The sequence below is a fragment of the Empidonax traillii genome, unplaced genomic scaffold, assembly GCF_003031625.1.
Source record: "Empidonax traillii isolate 1590-97213 ecotype Southwest subspecies unplaced genomic scaffold, ASM303162v1 scaffold11:size2795301, whole genome shotgun sequence".
In the NCBI taxonomy this organism is placed as follows: domain Eukaryota; kingdom Metazoa; phylum Chordata; class Aves; order Passeriformes; family Tyrannidae; genus Empidonax; species Empidonax traillii.
Window position 1 is genome coordinate 2,619,003 of NW_020955204.1, and position 16,418 is coordinate 2,635,420.

At 40.5% G+C, this 16,418-nt stretch overlaps 1 protein-coding gene across 1 annotated transcript in view; it reads right to left on the minus strand.

The window, feature by feature from the left end:
• The window catches only part of LTK (leukocyte receptor tyrosine kinase), a 95,603-nt gene that overhangs the window by 25,373 nt on the left and 53,812 nt on the right, over positions 1–16,418 (minus strand). Inside the window, exons 5-11 of the mRNA XM_027887871.1 lie at positions 15,219–15,358; positions 13,145–13,282; positions 12,107–12,259; positions 11,039–11,139; positions 9,237–9,403; positions 5,139–5,233; positions 99–197 (exon numbers count right to left, since the gene is read on the minus strand). Of these exons, the coding sequence (XP_027743672.1) occupies positions 99–197; positions 5,139–5,233; positions 9,237–9,403; positions 11,039–11,139; positions 12,107–12,259; positions 13,145–13,282; positions 15,219–15,358 (893 nt within the window). The remainder of the gene's footprint in view (positions 1–98; positions 198–5,138; positions 5,234–9,236; positions 9,404–11,038; positions 11,140–12,106; positions 12,260–13,144; positions 13,283–15,218; positions 15,359–16,418) is intronic.

The following is a 16,418-nucleotide window of genomic DNA, read 5'->3' on the forward strand; positions in this document are numbered from 1 at the left end:
TGCCCTTTTGCTACAGGGCAGGCAGATCACACATAGGAGATAGGAAGGGAACTAGCTTTTACAATGAAGAGACAGGTTTTCAGTACTGAATCATATACCTGAGAGGGAGGGCTCTTCCAGGGGTTTCAGAAGACGCTCATCCATACTAATCTCACGTGGGTACTGGCGTTTCCCACCAATATTATTTGGTTGTCTTCCTGTAATAGTTTGTAGAATAGAGGAGAGAGATGGAAGGATGGTAGAAAAGAGGGATGGAAAATTTCAAGATCACATGAATGAATTAAGTACAACAACAATTTGGTTAAATTAAGTAAATATTACCTCAGGCAGAAAAGGTGTTGTAGACAATCATAATTTTGTATTACTCTTTTAAGCCCATGTCTTGGGTTAGCTACTTGTATGTGTGCTAAAGTCCATTGGTCTTCACATGAATACAGGCCCTCCATGTCATCCCATGCAGGATAAGTAAGCTCCTTGGCCAGCAAATTACACTAATTGGGATTACAACAGACTTTAGGAAAAATGTAGTGTGGGAGAACAGATACCAGGTGTTGGTGGTCTGCTGGTCAAACAGGTAGGTGACAATTCTGGACAGTCAAATCAGTGGACGTGTAAAGGAGACTAATAGCAAAAATCATTATCTTTGGTTCTGAGTGGTGTGATGGCAAGTAAACCAGCCTAACAGATCACTCCCCTCTCGGCAACCAACTCTGAGCAACTGAGACCGTGCTTAGAGAATAAAATACTAAATAAAATTACATGTCACACTAACACAGACAATTATGAAATAGCAGCATACCCTTGACACAAGATGTAAATGTTTGGACAAATCCTTTCGAAAATCACAGGGCAAAACTCTGCATTTCTGGCCAGTGAAATAGGCCTTCAAAAATCAGCCCTTTCCAGAGAGAAGGGATTTCAAATCAGTTGTTGTTCCAAAACATCTGAATGCACTGAGAACACCACACAACCAATGCTGCCTTACAACAGGAAAAACTAATAACTGAACCCTTGCCTTATAATCTGTAAGCATTCAATTTCAATAGTTAAATTACCCATTTTAATGCAGATTTTTTGATTGGAAAATCTCAATAAGAGAAAGGACATACCTCCTTCCATGTTATGAACCCAGTTAATTTAATACTGAACATTTCTCATCACTTGAAAAACATTACAAATATTTCAATTTGTTCCAGTTGTAAGAATTAACAGCTGTTTGATGCCCTATTCAAAAGAGACTCACTCAGTTCCAGATGGACAATTATCTCTGCCACAAAGCCACTGCTCTAAATAGCAATAATTAACACCTTTGTTAGCTGTGTCAGAAAGGCCAAATAACTAATTGAAGCATGGCGACCTTGCTGAGCTTTTACTCCTGAGAATATTCCCCCCAGGTCTGACTGAAAGCACATTGATGGATGGAAGTAAAAGAAAGCTTTGTACTGACACACTTTGTTCATGCTGAGATAGAGAACTTCAATGGATGAGATTGTCAGGCCAGTAAAAAGTGAAATTAACCAAAACCAAATGAAATTAATCAAATACAAGAAGGAAAACAGAATGAAAAACACAATGAAGGACCAGAAAAGATGTTCCCAAGGCCTGCACTGAATTTTGAATCCCGAAGGTCACAACAGTTTCAGATATTTAGAGATGTACAAGGAGTCTGGTTATGTTTGCCAGAGCAAAGGAATGTGAATGATTCTCTAAAACAGAGAATTGATCTGTGTGTCTGCAGCGATTTTTTTCAGCATTGCAACTGAGTATCCTAAGGCACAGCCTCATTTCCAAACAAACAGTCTTTCCTCCTTCTCCAGACAGTCTCAATTCTTCACCCTCTGGAGGAAAGTTTCTGTCTCCTCTGTGTTCAGCAGCACACAAACTGCAAGACAGGTTGACCATTACCCTGTCTGCATGAGCTGCTAACTCTTAGAAGGCTGACATTTTATGCGTTGTACGACATGAACTTGTGACTTTTTCTACACACATGGTGTAGTCCTGCAGTCCAGGGGCTGCTGCTCCAGTGTATTTTAGCTTGCACTTCATCTTTTAACAGCCAACATGTTGACTGTAAATGAATGGAAGGGAACAACAATTAATTCCCATTAAGTGTATCTATATTAGAAAAATATGAAGAGCACGGAACTCCTTTCTCCAGGTTTTAGATAATGTTGTTGATTTCCCCATTGAAAAAGGACAGAGAGAAGTGCACAGGAGAAAGACAAGGCATCTCCTGCAGGCAAAGAGATAAAGTACTTCACTCCTCTGTGTGTGGAACTGTAATGGAAACAGAAGTCTTGCGGCTGAAATTAATCTGAGTAAGATGCCTCACAGTATCCTCAAGGTGTGAATGGTCTCCTCAGAGATCCCACCTTACTAATGCAGGTTGTAGTACTCCTGGAAACCTTTCCAGCTTGTCTTGGAGAGGGACAGAGAATGGGGAAGCTGTACCAGCTTCTTCCTTCCCAGTCCTTTTGGCTGATCTACTGCATTTCTAGAGAACACCTTCTTAAATCAGTGAAAGGAGGCAGTAATGAGTCTTGAACCACTCCCCACCATTCACCTCAAGCAAAGAGACTTGCAAGTCAACAGAATCAGACTGTGCTGGATCAGGGACTCTAAAGTCAAGAACTAGACATGTGCTATACAAAAGCTCTCTTTGGACAGTCTTGTCATTATTAAACCAGTCTTCTGAGAAAATGTAAATAATGCAAAGAATGAAATGTAATTTCTAGGCCAGAGTAGTAGAGTTTGATAGATCACAGACCTGTGATCTCAATTGGAACAATATAATGTTCAGAGCACAAAAAGGTAATAACAAAGGCAATGAGGAAGGCAACTATCAGCACTCTTTTTGCTGTGTCAGTCCACGTTTTCATATTTAGACACTGAAAATTCAGACCTCTTCCCATGAAAACACTAGTTAACTAAAACAATGAAATATCTTTATGTCTGTCCATCTAAAGTTCTCACAATGAACCAGACACATGCCATGTGGTTTCTGACACTGTCTTACATAAGGTGATTGTATAAACCAGAAGGTGGTTTCATCTGACGTTTTTCACAGAGAAAACATCTTTCAATGCCCAGAAGCTGCCATCCAAAGAATGGTCTGTTTGTTTTTTTTCCTTATTGATGTCTCTTGAGCTGCCCTCACTACCCAGTTTTCTCCTCTTAAATCTTACTGAAACTTTCCATTTTGAGGTATATGGAAAACCTCACCTTCTTTCCCATCTTGCAAACATAAACACTGCTTTTAGTCTGCACTGGATTTTGTAGAGAATTGAACTACAGGATTGAAATAGATGGAGAAAATAATATTTTCATCCTAGCAATAAGCATCTCCTTCCTTCCTGCCATACATCCTTCCTGCTGCCCTTATGAAAAGACTTTACTGCTTGGATTTTAATTGGCTCTGTCTCTGACATCTGAAACCTGCCCTTGCCAGGGAGAAATAATTTCATTACTGAAAACACAGCAGAGCTACTGGGCTTCTCTGCAACCTAACTGAATTAAAGTCATGAGAAGACAAATACAAGGGGTTGCTATCAGAGGCGAGAAAACATCAATTTGCACAGAGGACTCAAGGAACAGTGGAAAGTGCAAGTCTTCTCAGAAACATGTTTCCTTTGTGATGTGTTTCTTCTGCATGACTCACACTTCTCTGTGTCATGCCTTCAGGTGGGGTAAGTACCAGATGCTCCTTGACATCAGTACGATTTATACCAGTTGAAAATAAGGAGTAGCTTGGGCAGTCTAATGGACAAGCTCTGACAACATTGTTGGAGGGCATTTGTACCCCATCTATTTGCAAAAGGATGCATATCTACACTAGACCCAGCAAAATGTTTGTGGGTAAACTGGAGGCTGTATCTGCTCTCAGGAAGGCAATAAACTCCAGCAGCTGGGTGCACATCAGCTGGCACAATTGCATCTGGAATCACCCTCTTCAATTTCCTCAAGATTTCAAAACAAAGTGTGAGCATGGAGGTTCCAAAGTGTTTGGGAGCCAAAGCTGTTAAGGAGCTGGAGTGAACAAATGACACTACCATGAAGGAACAGCTTTATCTCTTAATTTCAAACTAAAATATGCATGCTTAGTATTTTATAGAAAAGTGGTTACTGCTCACAGAACAAAGGGACCAAGAACAGGAGATTGAATCAGAAAATGATGGGAAGGAAAAGGGGCTTTTGTTGATGAGCTTTTAACACAGGTTTGTTTTAATATAAGCCTTCCCATTTGCTATGTTAGGCTACAGCTAGCCACTGCAGGGACACGTTATTACACTAAATGCTGACAGGGGGTGTGGTGACATGAAGTGTGGCACAGGACCACCAATATACATTTTGTCTGCAACAGAAGTCACAATTCAAGTGTTACATATCCTCCAGTTCCTTTACAACAGAGCATATGTCTTTTCCCATGGGACAAAAAGGTCATTTCTTTTATTGGTATGTGGTTCAAGTATCTAACTTCTTACCCCTTGTTTGCTAAGAAAATCCAGCTCTTGCTAACATGTCTTACAAGGTAGCAATGGTTCCATTTTTCTGTGGAATGTATAGTCATCAGTCATGTTCACAGTAAGGAAGCAACGGAAAGTTGTTATATATCTGGCAGTGACAGGTAATGCGCCTCCTCACAGAGTAAAACAAACTTGTTGGAGTAATCTAAATTTTATTGTCAGAGAGTCACTTTATTCCTTATTTTTCTTCATTTCCTCCACTAAAATATGGTGACTTTCCCCTTTGATTTCAACAAATTCCCTTCAGCTATCAATTGCCAGGGTGCATAGGTCAGCAGGGACTGTGGAAGAACAGTGTGATGTAATCCTTCCACTTAGGGGCTAAGGAATAAGTCTAGTGTTTCTCACCAAGACACATGGACCGGTCTCAACCATATGATACAGAATATCCCAACTTAGAGAAAAAAAGAGCACTAGGAGAGTTCAACAGACCATAAAATTGCCTCTACTTGCAGTCTTCAGTAGGTTTGAGATAAAATGGCATTGTGCTGAAAAAACTAACACAAATGATCCATGTGCACTCTGTGGGCAGAATAGAACATGTGTCCTAGGTCTGTGGGACGCTGATTACACTACCCAAATTCTTCAAGAAGTTCTGCAACAGTTGCGGCTCACCGTCAGTGAAGCAGTCCAGTCCAAATGTAATATTGTCGATAGCAATGTCAGCTTGGGAATTCCAGCCCCAGGTTGCCAGGAGTTGCAGTTCAAACCTTTGCAATAAGACATAAGTTTTAGGAAAGACCAACAAAGGTGCAGGAGGGAAGAAATGAAATCAAACCAAGCCAAGCCAAACCAAAACCAACCCACCCTAAAATCACAATGTTTCCTTAGCATGGACACATAATCATCACCATTTACAATGTTTCCTCCAGACAAGCCCTGCTGAGCAGCCAAAAGGGCTTGCTGAATGTCTTAAATGCTCATTAGTAAGGACTAACATTAGTAAGGACCAACCAACATTCATATAATTCCACAATTAATGGGGAACAAGAATGGCAGACCTACTTCCCTGCTGTCTGCACACACATGTAGAGATACAAGCTACTGTCTCCCAATAATAGTTATACACAGACAACCTTCTATGTTAAATTACCAGAAACAGTTAGGGAATCGGACACGTGTAAAAGGGAAGGGGGGAAGATAATCTCCTTCTTTATACCCCAGAGAGTTAGAGTAAAAAATGAACACAATATCCAAAGCTCTTGGGCCTGATCCTCAGCCAGTGTAACTCAACAAGATGACATGAGTTTATTCAGGTCGGGACATTTTAAATTTCAGCCATAACTCCCTGAGGTGTTAGCTCTCTGGGTTGTCTCACCTCTTTCCATTATGACCAGTTATTAGTTATCTAGGAGCTCTGTTATGTCCCATGTGCATTGCTACATTCTGAATTCAAAAGGAAGAAAGAAAATGGGTTGAAGGATCTCCTTTTAATGGATAGGATTGAATAGTTTTTCATTAAATTTCAGAAATAAACAGATGTCTGATGTCTAGTCCATTTAGAGCTTATTAAAAGCATATGGAGAGGACCTCTACTGCAGTCACTGGTGAAGCTCAATGGTGATTTATGAGGGATTGAGCATTGACCTGCCTTACACATTAATCATTCAGCCTAGGAACACACTTGTCCTAAATTAGTGGCAATAAAATATGTGTGTGTATTCCACCCACCAACCAAATGTTGGCTGATATCCGTCATCAGGATAATGTTGCATAGCTGCATCGAAACCTTAGGGGATAAGCTGCTTTTACCCTAGCTCAGGATGACCCCTTGTGCTTAAATGAAAGCATCCACACCTACAGGATCTTAGCGCTCTGGGAGTAAGTGTTGGTGCAGTGAATGCAATCAAGGGTCTCTTGAATAACCACTCTTTTAGCTGTGGGGTTAGAGGGGGAATTTTTCATTTGATCCCCTTCCTACAGAAACACTCCTCTTCATGAACAGGTTTAGCGATAGTTTTGCATTTTCTAACCTTGTATGTAAGTCCATTGAAACAGCAAGTTTCCCTGGCATTTGATGGAAGAGAGCCATAGCACCTTGAGCCCAAACCGGGGCACTTTTAGGACCCACAGGCATAGATACAGCACCACAACCTACTTCTTACTTTAGGCACTCACATGACATTATACCTTTGGTCAGATCAGTCTGCTGCATCTGGTCCATGGAGGCAGAGCAGTGCATGACACTGCAGTATAAGGTAAATTTCTGCTCCAGCTGAATACAAGTAGGAACTTGGGGAATGGTCTCCCTCCCCCAGTGCATGAGAATAGACATCTCATAAGCTCTGGCTCTGCATGCCTCATAACTTCAGAAAAAGGGGAACAATTTGCCTTTTGAACTTTGTGCTGTGTTAGCCAGAGGGGTTACCAGTGTTCCTGCTCATTGAGCTCATTTTGCTGACTCCAGCAGATTACATTCTCCAGCTCTCTGGTGTCTGGACTTTTGTATGTTTGTCTTCTGACAGTAGCCTTTTCCCCTGTGTGTGGTATGAACCAAGTAAGTGAATTTGCCAGCTGATCACCAGAAGCAGTTTTCCAAGTAGTTAGATGCCCAACTGGGAGGCTGATCAGCAAACTGTCTAGACTTCCTTCTCTCCTAAGAAATAAATTAATTGGAGGGAGCTCTTGCTAAAAACTTATCTGTATATCACTTCCATGGCTTCCTCATTCCTTCACTAAGGCTTCTCTACATCTGGTCCATTAAGTTCCGGACCTGCTACAGCAACTATTTGTGCTACAATCCTTGCCTAGTCCTTCTCCCTGTGTGATCTGTCCCCTTCTTACCCATTTTATTACCAGCTATCATCCCTTTAAGGAACCAGGGAAAATTATAGCCCTCTAGCAAGAGAAGGACAGGAGTCTCCAGAAGATTCAGGATACAGAAAAACAAAGTGACAGCACGAAAAATTTCTCTAAGCACAGCATTGCTAGAGTTTGCATTACCACAGAAAGCTGACAGCACCCATAAATGCGCAGAAAAAGTAATTCAGAGAGGTTTATAGCAAACTGTACTAAAACTGTACAACAATGTTCGTTACACACCTTTGTTTACAGTCATTTGCAACTTCACTAACCTTAAAGCAATTTGGGCCGAACTTTTCTATTTTGAGTGATTTGGTATGACTTTTCTAGCAGTCAAAATGTTTTACTAGTCTTGAGAATGAGAAAATGCAGGGGCTCATCATTTTGACCATGCTTAAAAATGCTGGTAATTTTTAAGCACTTTGTGCTACCAGGTATTGGAAATTTTTGAGGAAGAGAATCACGTGGCAGAGATGAGCTTTTTTTCCCATGTGAATGAGAATCTGTCAAAATTTTAAGAAAATGCCTTTTAAATTTTTTAATCCCTGACACTTCCATGCCTGGTATCGGAACTAAAGACTCATACAGGAATTGGAGGGTTCAGGAAACCAGCATAAGGGACCATATATGAGAGGAGGCCGATGGTCTTAAATACTGCTGAAGAACCCCATGGTGTCTGCTGCAGATAGGTTCACATGAAAGTGCCTTAGGAAAAGAGCTGTTCTGGACAAATGTATGGGTCATACTTTACACATGCATAAATACACATGCAAACAGATGCTAATCCACAGGGCTCCAGACTGTGTCAGACAAGAATATTAAATACAGTGCCAGCAGGCAGACCAATCCTACCCTAAACGAATAATACATGGCAAATTATATATGGTGAACACATGATAATAGTGAGAGCAAAGATAATCATGCAATTAAACCTGAAACATTCTCACTCTCTCTCTCTCACTTCCAGACCAAATACCTTAGCCTTTTACATAAAGATGCAAAGAATATTTAAAGTTAAAAGGAATTTCCTCACACCTTCTATTCCCTGAAATTTTGAGACATTATTTGTTACCAGTATTGGGTAGATAGATTTCCATTTTTAATATTCAGTATGTGTATAGACTGGGAGGTTTTTTTTGTATTAAGTTTCATGTGAAGGAGTTGTTCCTGAGGAAAATTAAAAAGAACAGATTGGAGAAACTGAAAACACATTCCTGTTGTGCAAAATAACAGCTACAGAGCTTGAGATGGAGGGACACTGGGTGAGGGAAGAGAAATACCTGAATAAAATTAGATCACATTGAAATTCTTTGAATCTTCAATATTTGACTTCATTTGAGAACCAAAGTTGCATTGCATTTTCAAATCTAAACCCTTGAAAACTTTTGTTTTCAAGGCTGATTTGGGCAACAGTGTTTTCCTGAGATTATTGCATCAGTGATGTGCCAACAAATGATCTCCAGCTGCCTAGGCTGCACTGGTATAGATCGTAGACTAGACAGTTGTATTGGCTAAACTGTGATTTGACCACCTATTTGACTGACATGACTTTTTTTTACTGTGGGAGTACAGAGTGCAGCTATGCTAATATAGCTGCTTACCTACTGGGAGCACTTTGCCACTGCGAGTATACTGGCTTTCTCAGACTGGTAAAATGTTTTTAGTGCAGGTGTTTCCTATTCCCAACCTAAGTACTGCTTGAGGCTGCGCAGAAGTGCAGTCACATGGTGTGGGCTTGTGTTGAGCTGGGCTATGTGCACAAAGATATGCACTTATACTTTCTGAGCGAGCAGAATCACTTGAAATGGCCCTGAAAGAAGGTAAGAATGAAAGCAACACTTCACAATAAAGACAGTAACAATTTACTAAATCTATAGGCATAACCCTGGATGCTGATGAGGGAGCTCTTACCTGTTCTGAAGCACCGGCATTGGTAAGGTGATGAGAAACCAGTGGTCACTCCAGCTCCCTGCCCTTTCCCACATTGGCAAAATGATTGGAGCTCCCTTTCTCTCTTCCTTGACAGAGAAGGAGACAGTACCATTGTAGCTGCCAAATACATGCACTGAGAACTGGATCTGTAATAAAGAAAGAAGAGGAAAAGAATGGTAACCTGTGACAAAAAGGGAGAAGTAGTCACTTCTCCCTTCCCTGGGGATTTGAGACACCAAACCTCTGAGCCTGGGTCAAACGGCTTAATCACAGAGATCACTAAGCCCCCACTCATTGATTGTGTAAGACTCAACAGCATTCCTAACACAGAATTTCTTAGGGAAGACCCTACTGACACTCCTGTTGGACAGCTGTTCTTTAGCCACTGACAACAACAGTATCCACGGCCTTGTACACCATCTGGGTGTGAGAGCACTGGTTTCCTTGTTATCACCTTCTCTGAAGGGCGACTTGTCCTGCCCTAAATACCCCTCAGGTGAGGAGTATTTCCTCTGGAGGCAGGAAACCTCAGTCCATATACTTGCTCCAACTCATAGGCACCATCTCTATTGTAGCACCACACGACAGGTGAACAACCCGATCTTGAGGCCAAAAAAATATTTTGAAGCAGGAGTCATTCCTGGTCTTTTTGGAGCAACCACTTCCAGTTTGCCACAGAGCAAGAGAAAACTGTCATTTCTACTATTGCTTTGAATGCTCAGCTGTCCTGTATGTTACTGAGAGCTCTGGTATGGGCAGGAAAGTGAGCACACACACGTGCTGCAAAGCACAGACACGGGAAGTTGCTTGCTCCTGAAATGTGGGTTCAAATCCTTGCCAGTGGAGGAGAGAATAGATCTAGATCTCCTGTGACATCCAGACAATAACCAACAGCTAATGCTTCTCCTCTCCTGGTTTTGTAAAGTTATCTCCAAGCATATTTTATTTTATTGGAGTTAGCCAGCAAACACAACCTGGGTTTATAAATAAATATAAATGCTGAAGCCACACTTCTGGTACCTGCACTGTATTCCTTTCCCCAGCTCTAATTAGGAGGCACCAAAGCTTTCTCTTTTTCCTCTAGCGAGGTTCCAGCTCAAACTTGCAGCTTAATATTCCAAAGCGTTATAACTATAATAATATTTAATAGTTTTAATTCCAACATCTCAGAGCTGTCTAAATCTCTTTGTAAAGACTTGGGCTCAGGACAACTTATGCGATTTTATCCAGGCTAGGTTGCCCTTACCTTTTGAAATTCCTGAAGAATGTAAACAGAAGTTTATTAACTTCGTCTATTTCTAGAAAATCTAATGCCTTCTAACGCCACACTCCTGTTCTCAGTGAAACTGTCAAGTTTGTTAACTCCTACAAAAGTATCACGGAATTTATGAAGAGAGGTCTCAGCAGCAGGTACGCTGAATGGCTCAACAGCCCTGCCAACCAGTTCCCTTTTCTACAAACCAAGGCTAACCCACACAGTTCAGCTGCTGGGTACATTTTGGAAGAATAGTTGGTACAGGTTGGCTGGAAAGTTTTCCGTAATTAGTGGCTGATTTGGGACTCTCGCCTTCACTTTACTGGGGACGCACCTCACATCTCCTTTCCAGTTTTCAACTAGCAGCTGGCTGGCTAGCTAGCCAACTAGCTAGGCAGTATAGACAACTCTTCTGCTTTCCAGAGTTTTGCAAAGGGTGCAGAGGGACAAGATAATGGGCTAATTGTGCAAATAGTGCCTACAGCCTGACAATTTACTCCACAAAGGTGTTAAGACAGTGATATACCTGATAGCCCTCAGTGGCAATACTGGCAGGCAGGCTGGTACTGTAAGCCTTAGCCATACCGCTCATCTGAGTGCTGTCTGCTCGCAGGTAGAGGAAATGTCCTGTGAACATAAAAGTGAATCAGAGAAGACAAAATGATATTTCACTTTTTTGTGTAATCGCTTGAAATAGTTTAACATCATTAATGTTAACGCAGGTAAGTAAGTGCACACAAGTGTAAGCATGGCTGAAAAACCTCAGATGTCACTCTAGATCTTCCCATACAGGGGCTCACATCAATCTACAGCCTGAATTCCTGTACCATTAGCATCAATGACTCTTGCTGAGACAAACACTCGGTTGGAAGAGCTTATCTGTAGTCTTTGTTTTCAACAGACAAACAGGACACTCATATGGACACCCTTGATTTTGACAGAGAACTGTGAGACAAGACTTATGTGTGTTAGCACTTCTGACTTTCAACCTGAATATGTGAGAGTCTGGCTTCCCTCCTTCTTAATTACCAAGTTGACACTTCTGCACTTCTGAGAATGTTTTGACTCTTTTTTTTTTTTTTATTGTAGTATTTTATGGCACAGAAAGTGTATGATCACTTTGGATATGCTTACATGTGATGCTCTTCCGAACCCAGTGGTGGAGTTTGGCAAGGGTCTTCAAAAGATTTGTTTTCACAAGCTGCCTAGTTCTGTTGGGCAATTTTTATTTTGTGATGCAACAGCTATCATATTGCTGTTGAAGTACTCTGCAATTGCATAGCTCATAAGAATAAGAAAGTGGGAAGAAGTTACACAGAGAGAAGAAAATCCCTTAAATAATTTTTTAAGGTGGAGGAGAATCCTAGTTTCTCATAGTTGTGTTAATTTTGTTGCAGAACTTGTTTACTCTAAGTTTTGAATCCAGTTCAAAAGCTAATTTTAGCTATATTTGAAGTTGCAATAGATAATACTGATGCTAAAGTTCATTTGGCAATGGTGCCAAAATTTCTAAATCTATTAAAAAAACTTAAGTTCAAGGCTATTGTGTATATGTAGACACAGAGAGTGTGAGAGAGAACTATGAGGAACCTACCACCAGTGGCTTGCAAGGTAGACCCTACAAATGAGTCATCTTGAATCACTTCAGAAAAGCCCTGAATAGACCAAGGAGATCCTGCAGTTTCATTCAGTGTCCAGCCACATGGACCCTCTTCAAAAGAGCAGTGTGAGCCCTCTGGGAGACTGTCTACAATTGAGAATAAATAAAAACAGCAAAATAGGAGAAACTTGGTTATGGAAGAATACAAACAACAACAAAAGTGAAAAGTCAATGTGGTTGTCCAAGCTACCCCACCTATGCTACACAGTTTTTCAATGTCAAAATAGGTGTTATTTGTTTATTTTCAGAGTCACCATCGGAAAGCCAACACTTTGCTTCTGGAAATATTTGAGACTTTGCCATCCTCTCTGCTTTAGATACTGTGCAAAACTGCAGCTCCCATAATCTAAGGAATGGGAAATCACTGTCATATGTTTGTAAAGGCCTTGCTGCATGTGGCATTGCAGGCATCACAGTTTTCTCTGTCCACTCAAAGGAAGGCAAATCAACAGATTATTTTCGATCTCTGACACTGTACTTGCAATAAAGCTACATTGTGCTTCTCAGAGCTACATATACTGCCAGGGGATTTCTCTGTCCTGATGTGCAAGGACTTTGAACTGGGATCTTGGAAGGACAGATTTATGACATTGTTGATGGCTGACACTGGAAAGATGATCAGCACCTTCCACAGAAGGGAAGGTTTAGATCTTGTGTCCAAAAGGAAATGCTGCAGACATCTAAATAAGGTTTTTTCTTTCACTGAAGTAGCAATAACTATGAAAGGAAGGTCACTGAGCTCCTTCCTGCAATATTTAAAAACTCAAACAAATAAAAAAAAATTAATCCATTTTATTCCATTTAGGGTGATTTCAAAGAGAATATGGATATCCAATTAATGTAAATGGGCCAAATTAATTCAGGAGGTAAAGTACTGCATTAATCTAGAGATAAAATCAATTTATTTTTCACTCTAAATTATTTCTTCTCTTAGGATGAAGGTTCCCACAAAGTGCCATGCCACATACTCACCACACCTCTCTCCTTTCTGTTCTTTGGCAGGGCAGTCACTGATGAATTCACAGATCTGTAGGTGGCTGACACAGCCTCCATGAAGGCAGGGGAAGGTGGAGCCTTTGTCATATATAAAAAGATCTTGATTTTCTTTATCTAATGGGAGAAAATAAAAGAGAAAGAAGACCAGAGGTGAGTTGACAGAATGTGTATGACCCTTCATGAGTATTAACCTTCTCATGTAGGACCTCAGAAATTGTCCTTTGGATGATAAATTATACTCATCTCTGCTTTTTTATGTAGGTTTTTATTCAGAATGACATTCCTGCAAATCACCTGAGCTCTCATGAGAACCAAATTTATTGCTCCTTTCTCATGTGCTGCTTCTGTTGTGCTTTCTTTAGATAATGACTTTTTTTTTTTTTTTTTTTTTTTTTTTAATGAAGAAGCTTGCAGTTTCCTACTGTGATGTGCTCCTCAGTTCTGCACACATGACTGTGCACCTGCCAGGCAGCTGTGGAATGCTGCACGACACTGGGGCTGGAGGCAGAGATACTCACTTAGCTCCAGTCCTGGAAGACAACTGCGATGCTATGAGACTCAGGTGTAACTAATTTAACTCATTTCATGAGCACTCATGTGCTGGTTTCCAGCTGTGGCATCCAGCCTGGGAAGATAGCTCGCTGCGCAGGAACTTTATTCATGGATCTTTAGCTGGTCTGGTCAGTTATACTCTGGAAGCATTTGACTGATTGCACAGGTACCCATCAACCAGGCTGAACACAATTTTTAAGTCTGATACTTCCCAAAAGCCTGACTGTAATGTACCCAGCCTGTCCTGTGGATGCATCTGTGCACAGGTCTGTTATGGACTGCCAGATTTGTGTAGTTCTCTTCTGGACCTGCTGCCCTTTATCAGAGCTCTGAACACAAGATCCACTGGGATTATTACTACTCTGGAAAAAATGCAGAAGTTAGGGAACCGATTGCAGAAGAAAGAGAAAAGAACACTTCTGCAGCCATCCATGTACACAATATTTTTTCATGATACTCTGTTGTGATAGATATATGCATCAGGTTACTTAGAGACTTGAGAGTGCTTCAGGCTGCATGCATCCCTCCAAAACTCCAGGACTGTCAAAAAATATATTAAAAATAGAGCATTAGTTAAATTAAAAGATTAATGGTTGCAATACAATTAAATCTCTAATAAGATTAAAACCAGTCTCATAATATATTATGAAACATCTCTGTGAAACCAGGTTTTCTTTTTACATTACATTTCAAGCTGTTTCTACAGAGTCTCCAAAGCAGTTGCAATAATATCGTATTAATGTACAAAATCCAGGAAGCGAAGATGATTATGTCTCCAACCTGAAGGATGCCTGAGCCAACAGACTCTTGCACTTCCAAGAAGCCTAAATGACACCAGCAAGGTTCTGCACAGCTATTGAGGATCATTTGCATGACATTCACAACAGAAGTGTAAGCTCCAGGTAAAACTGAGGTCTGAGATGAGCACTTAGTACTTTGGAGAAAATATTACATTACAATTATTTTTATTTTAGACAGAAATTCTCAGCCTGGCAGTAGTGAACAGACCCATGGAATGCAGATCAGTGTTTCTTTCCTTCATACATTTGGAAGATAAAGTCCAAGTATGAAAAAGGTTTTGGTGACACAGGATAGTCTTTTGTTCCTGACTATTTAGGAAGTAAAAATATTAAATGCTACAATGATCTAGGTAAAGGCTTTTTTCATTCTTGTTGCTGAATGCAGCATAAGCACTGGGTTTGGTTGTTTTGGGGTTGTATTTCCCATACAAAGATCAAGCAAAACAAAGCTAAAAAGAGAGAGGAACACTTAAATTAGTTCTATAACTCTGAGTTTCAACCCTGCCTTTGGAATGCATTTACATTTAAATATATAGATAATATACATACAAATGTGACCCTTGACAGGTAAACACTCACAAAAATCCCACAGGAGACTCAGCTTTCATGTAAATCCTATGTGACTACCCCTCATCACACTCATCCATTTTGGTGAGGACGCATTTGGTTATTCCAAACCTGTCTGTATTGCAGCATACCATGAAAGCAGTTCCTGAGTTGCAAGGAGCCCACTGCCAGTACTCCAGCTTCCTGAGCTCCACAGTTTGAATACAGCAGCGTGATTTTAAAAGGTCTCTCTATTCGTCCAATCTGGGCCACCAGGTATTTCCACTTCATCCTAGAGGATAACAAAATACTATAGACATACACGCAGAACACTGGAATCCATGGAGTCTCCAGCATAAAGATTTTGCATGGTACCAAAGAGAAATAATAGTATCCACATGGGAAATAGGTCAATGAATGTAAATACCAACATTACAAATGGGTATTACTATAAAACAAGTGATGTTCAGCCTAACACGCTCATGTCAGGTTATCTTTGCTGCAGAACCTACTGCTAATGATGAAAAGATCCAACCACTCCCAATGATTCTTAAGTGATGCTTAAATTATCATCAATTTCAGACACCCCCACCCCAACATGTGCTTTCCACACACATAGTTGTGTTTTGTTTGCTCTTGAAAGTACAGATCAACCACACAGCTGCACAAGTCTCTAGATCTCCTCAAACCAACACTGACATTGCATGTTCTGGAAGTGTCTGGCCCTGAATGTTTCTGGGTTGTGTCAAGAGTGAGAAACTTTTCCTGTGTGTTGTCTGTCTAATTTCCCACCTCAACAAACCACTATGCACCCAATATAGCAAGGGGAAGAAGAGAAGTGGTGTTCAGGAAATGCAGATTGCACTGGCCATTTATATTTCACTACAGAACAAATGCCATAGGCTCTAGACTACAAAAGTTTCTCAACTGTACAGCACTTGTGACAGTTCAGAGAAAGACAGATGGCTCCATGCACACTGATTTTAAAGATGGTTATAAGACATCAAAAACTGCAGAGATATGAAATGGGAATTTTTGAAATACCTCATTCAAAGTCAGGGTATTTAGGTGTTATTTAAAAAAATACATCAGGGTTATTACAAGTATTTTTACTTTATTTTTATTTTAAATAACTCTTCTTGTGCCTCATATTAACAAGACAATAAAATACAGTTAAAACTACATGTTACTATTTTGTAAAAGGATTGTAGCAAGGATAGTGACAAAGGAATTCTTGTTGTAAGCTCTCTTCTTTCTCCATAGGGAGATAAATTTACCCATACTGCACACACTGCTTATGTTGACAGGGCTCTACTGGACAAGTGACCTAAGTCAGTGCCAGTGGGCTGATA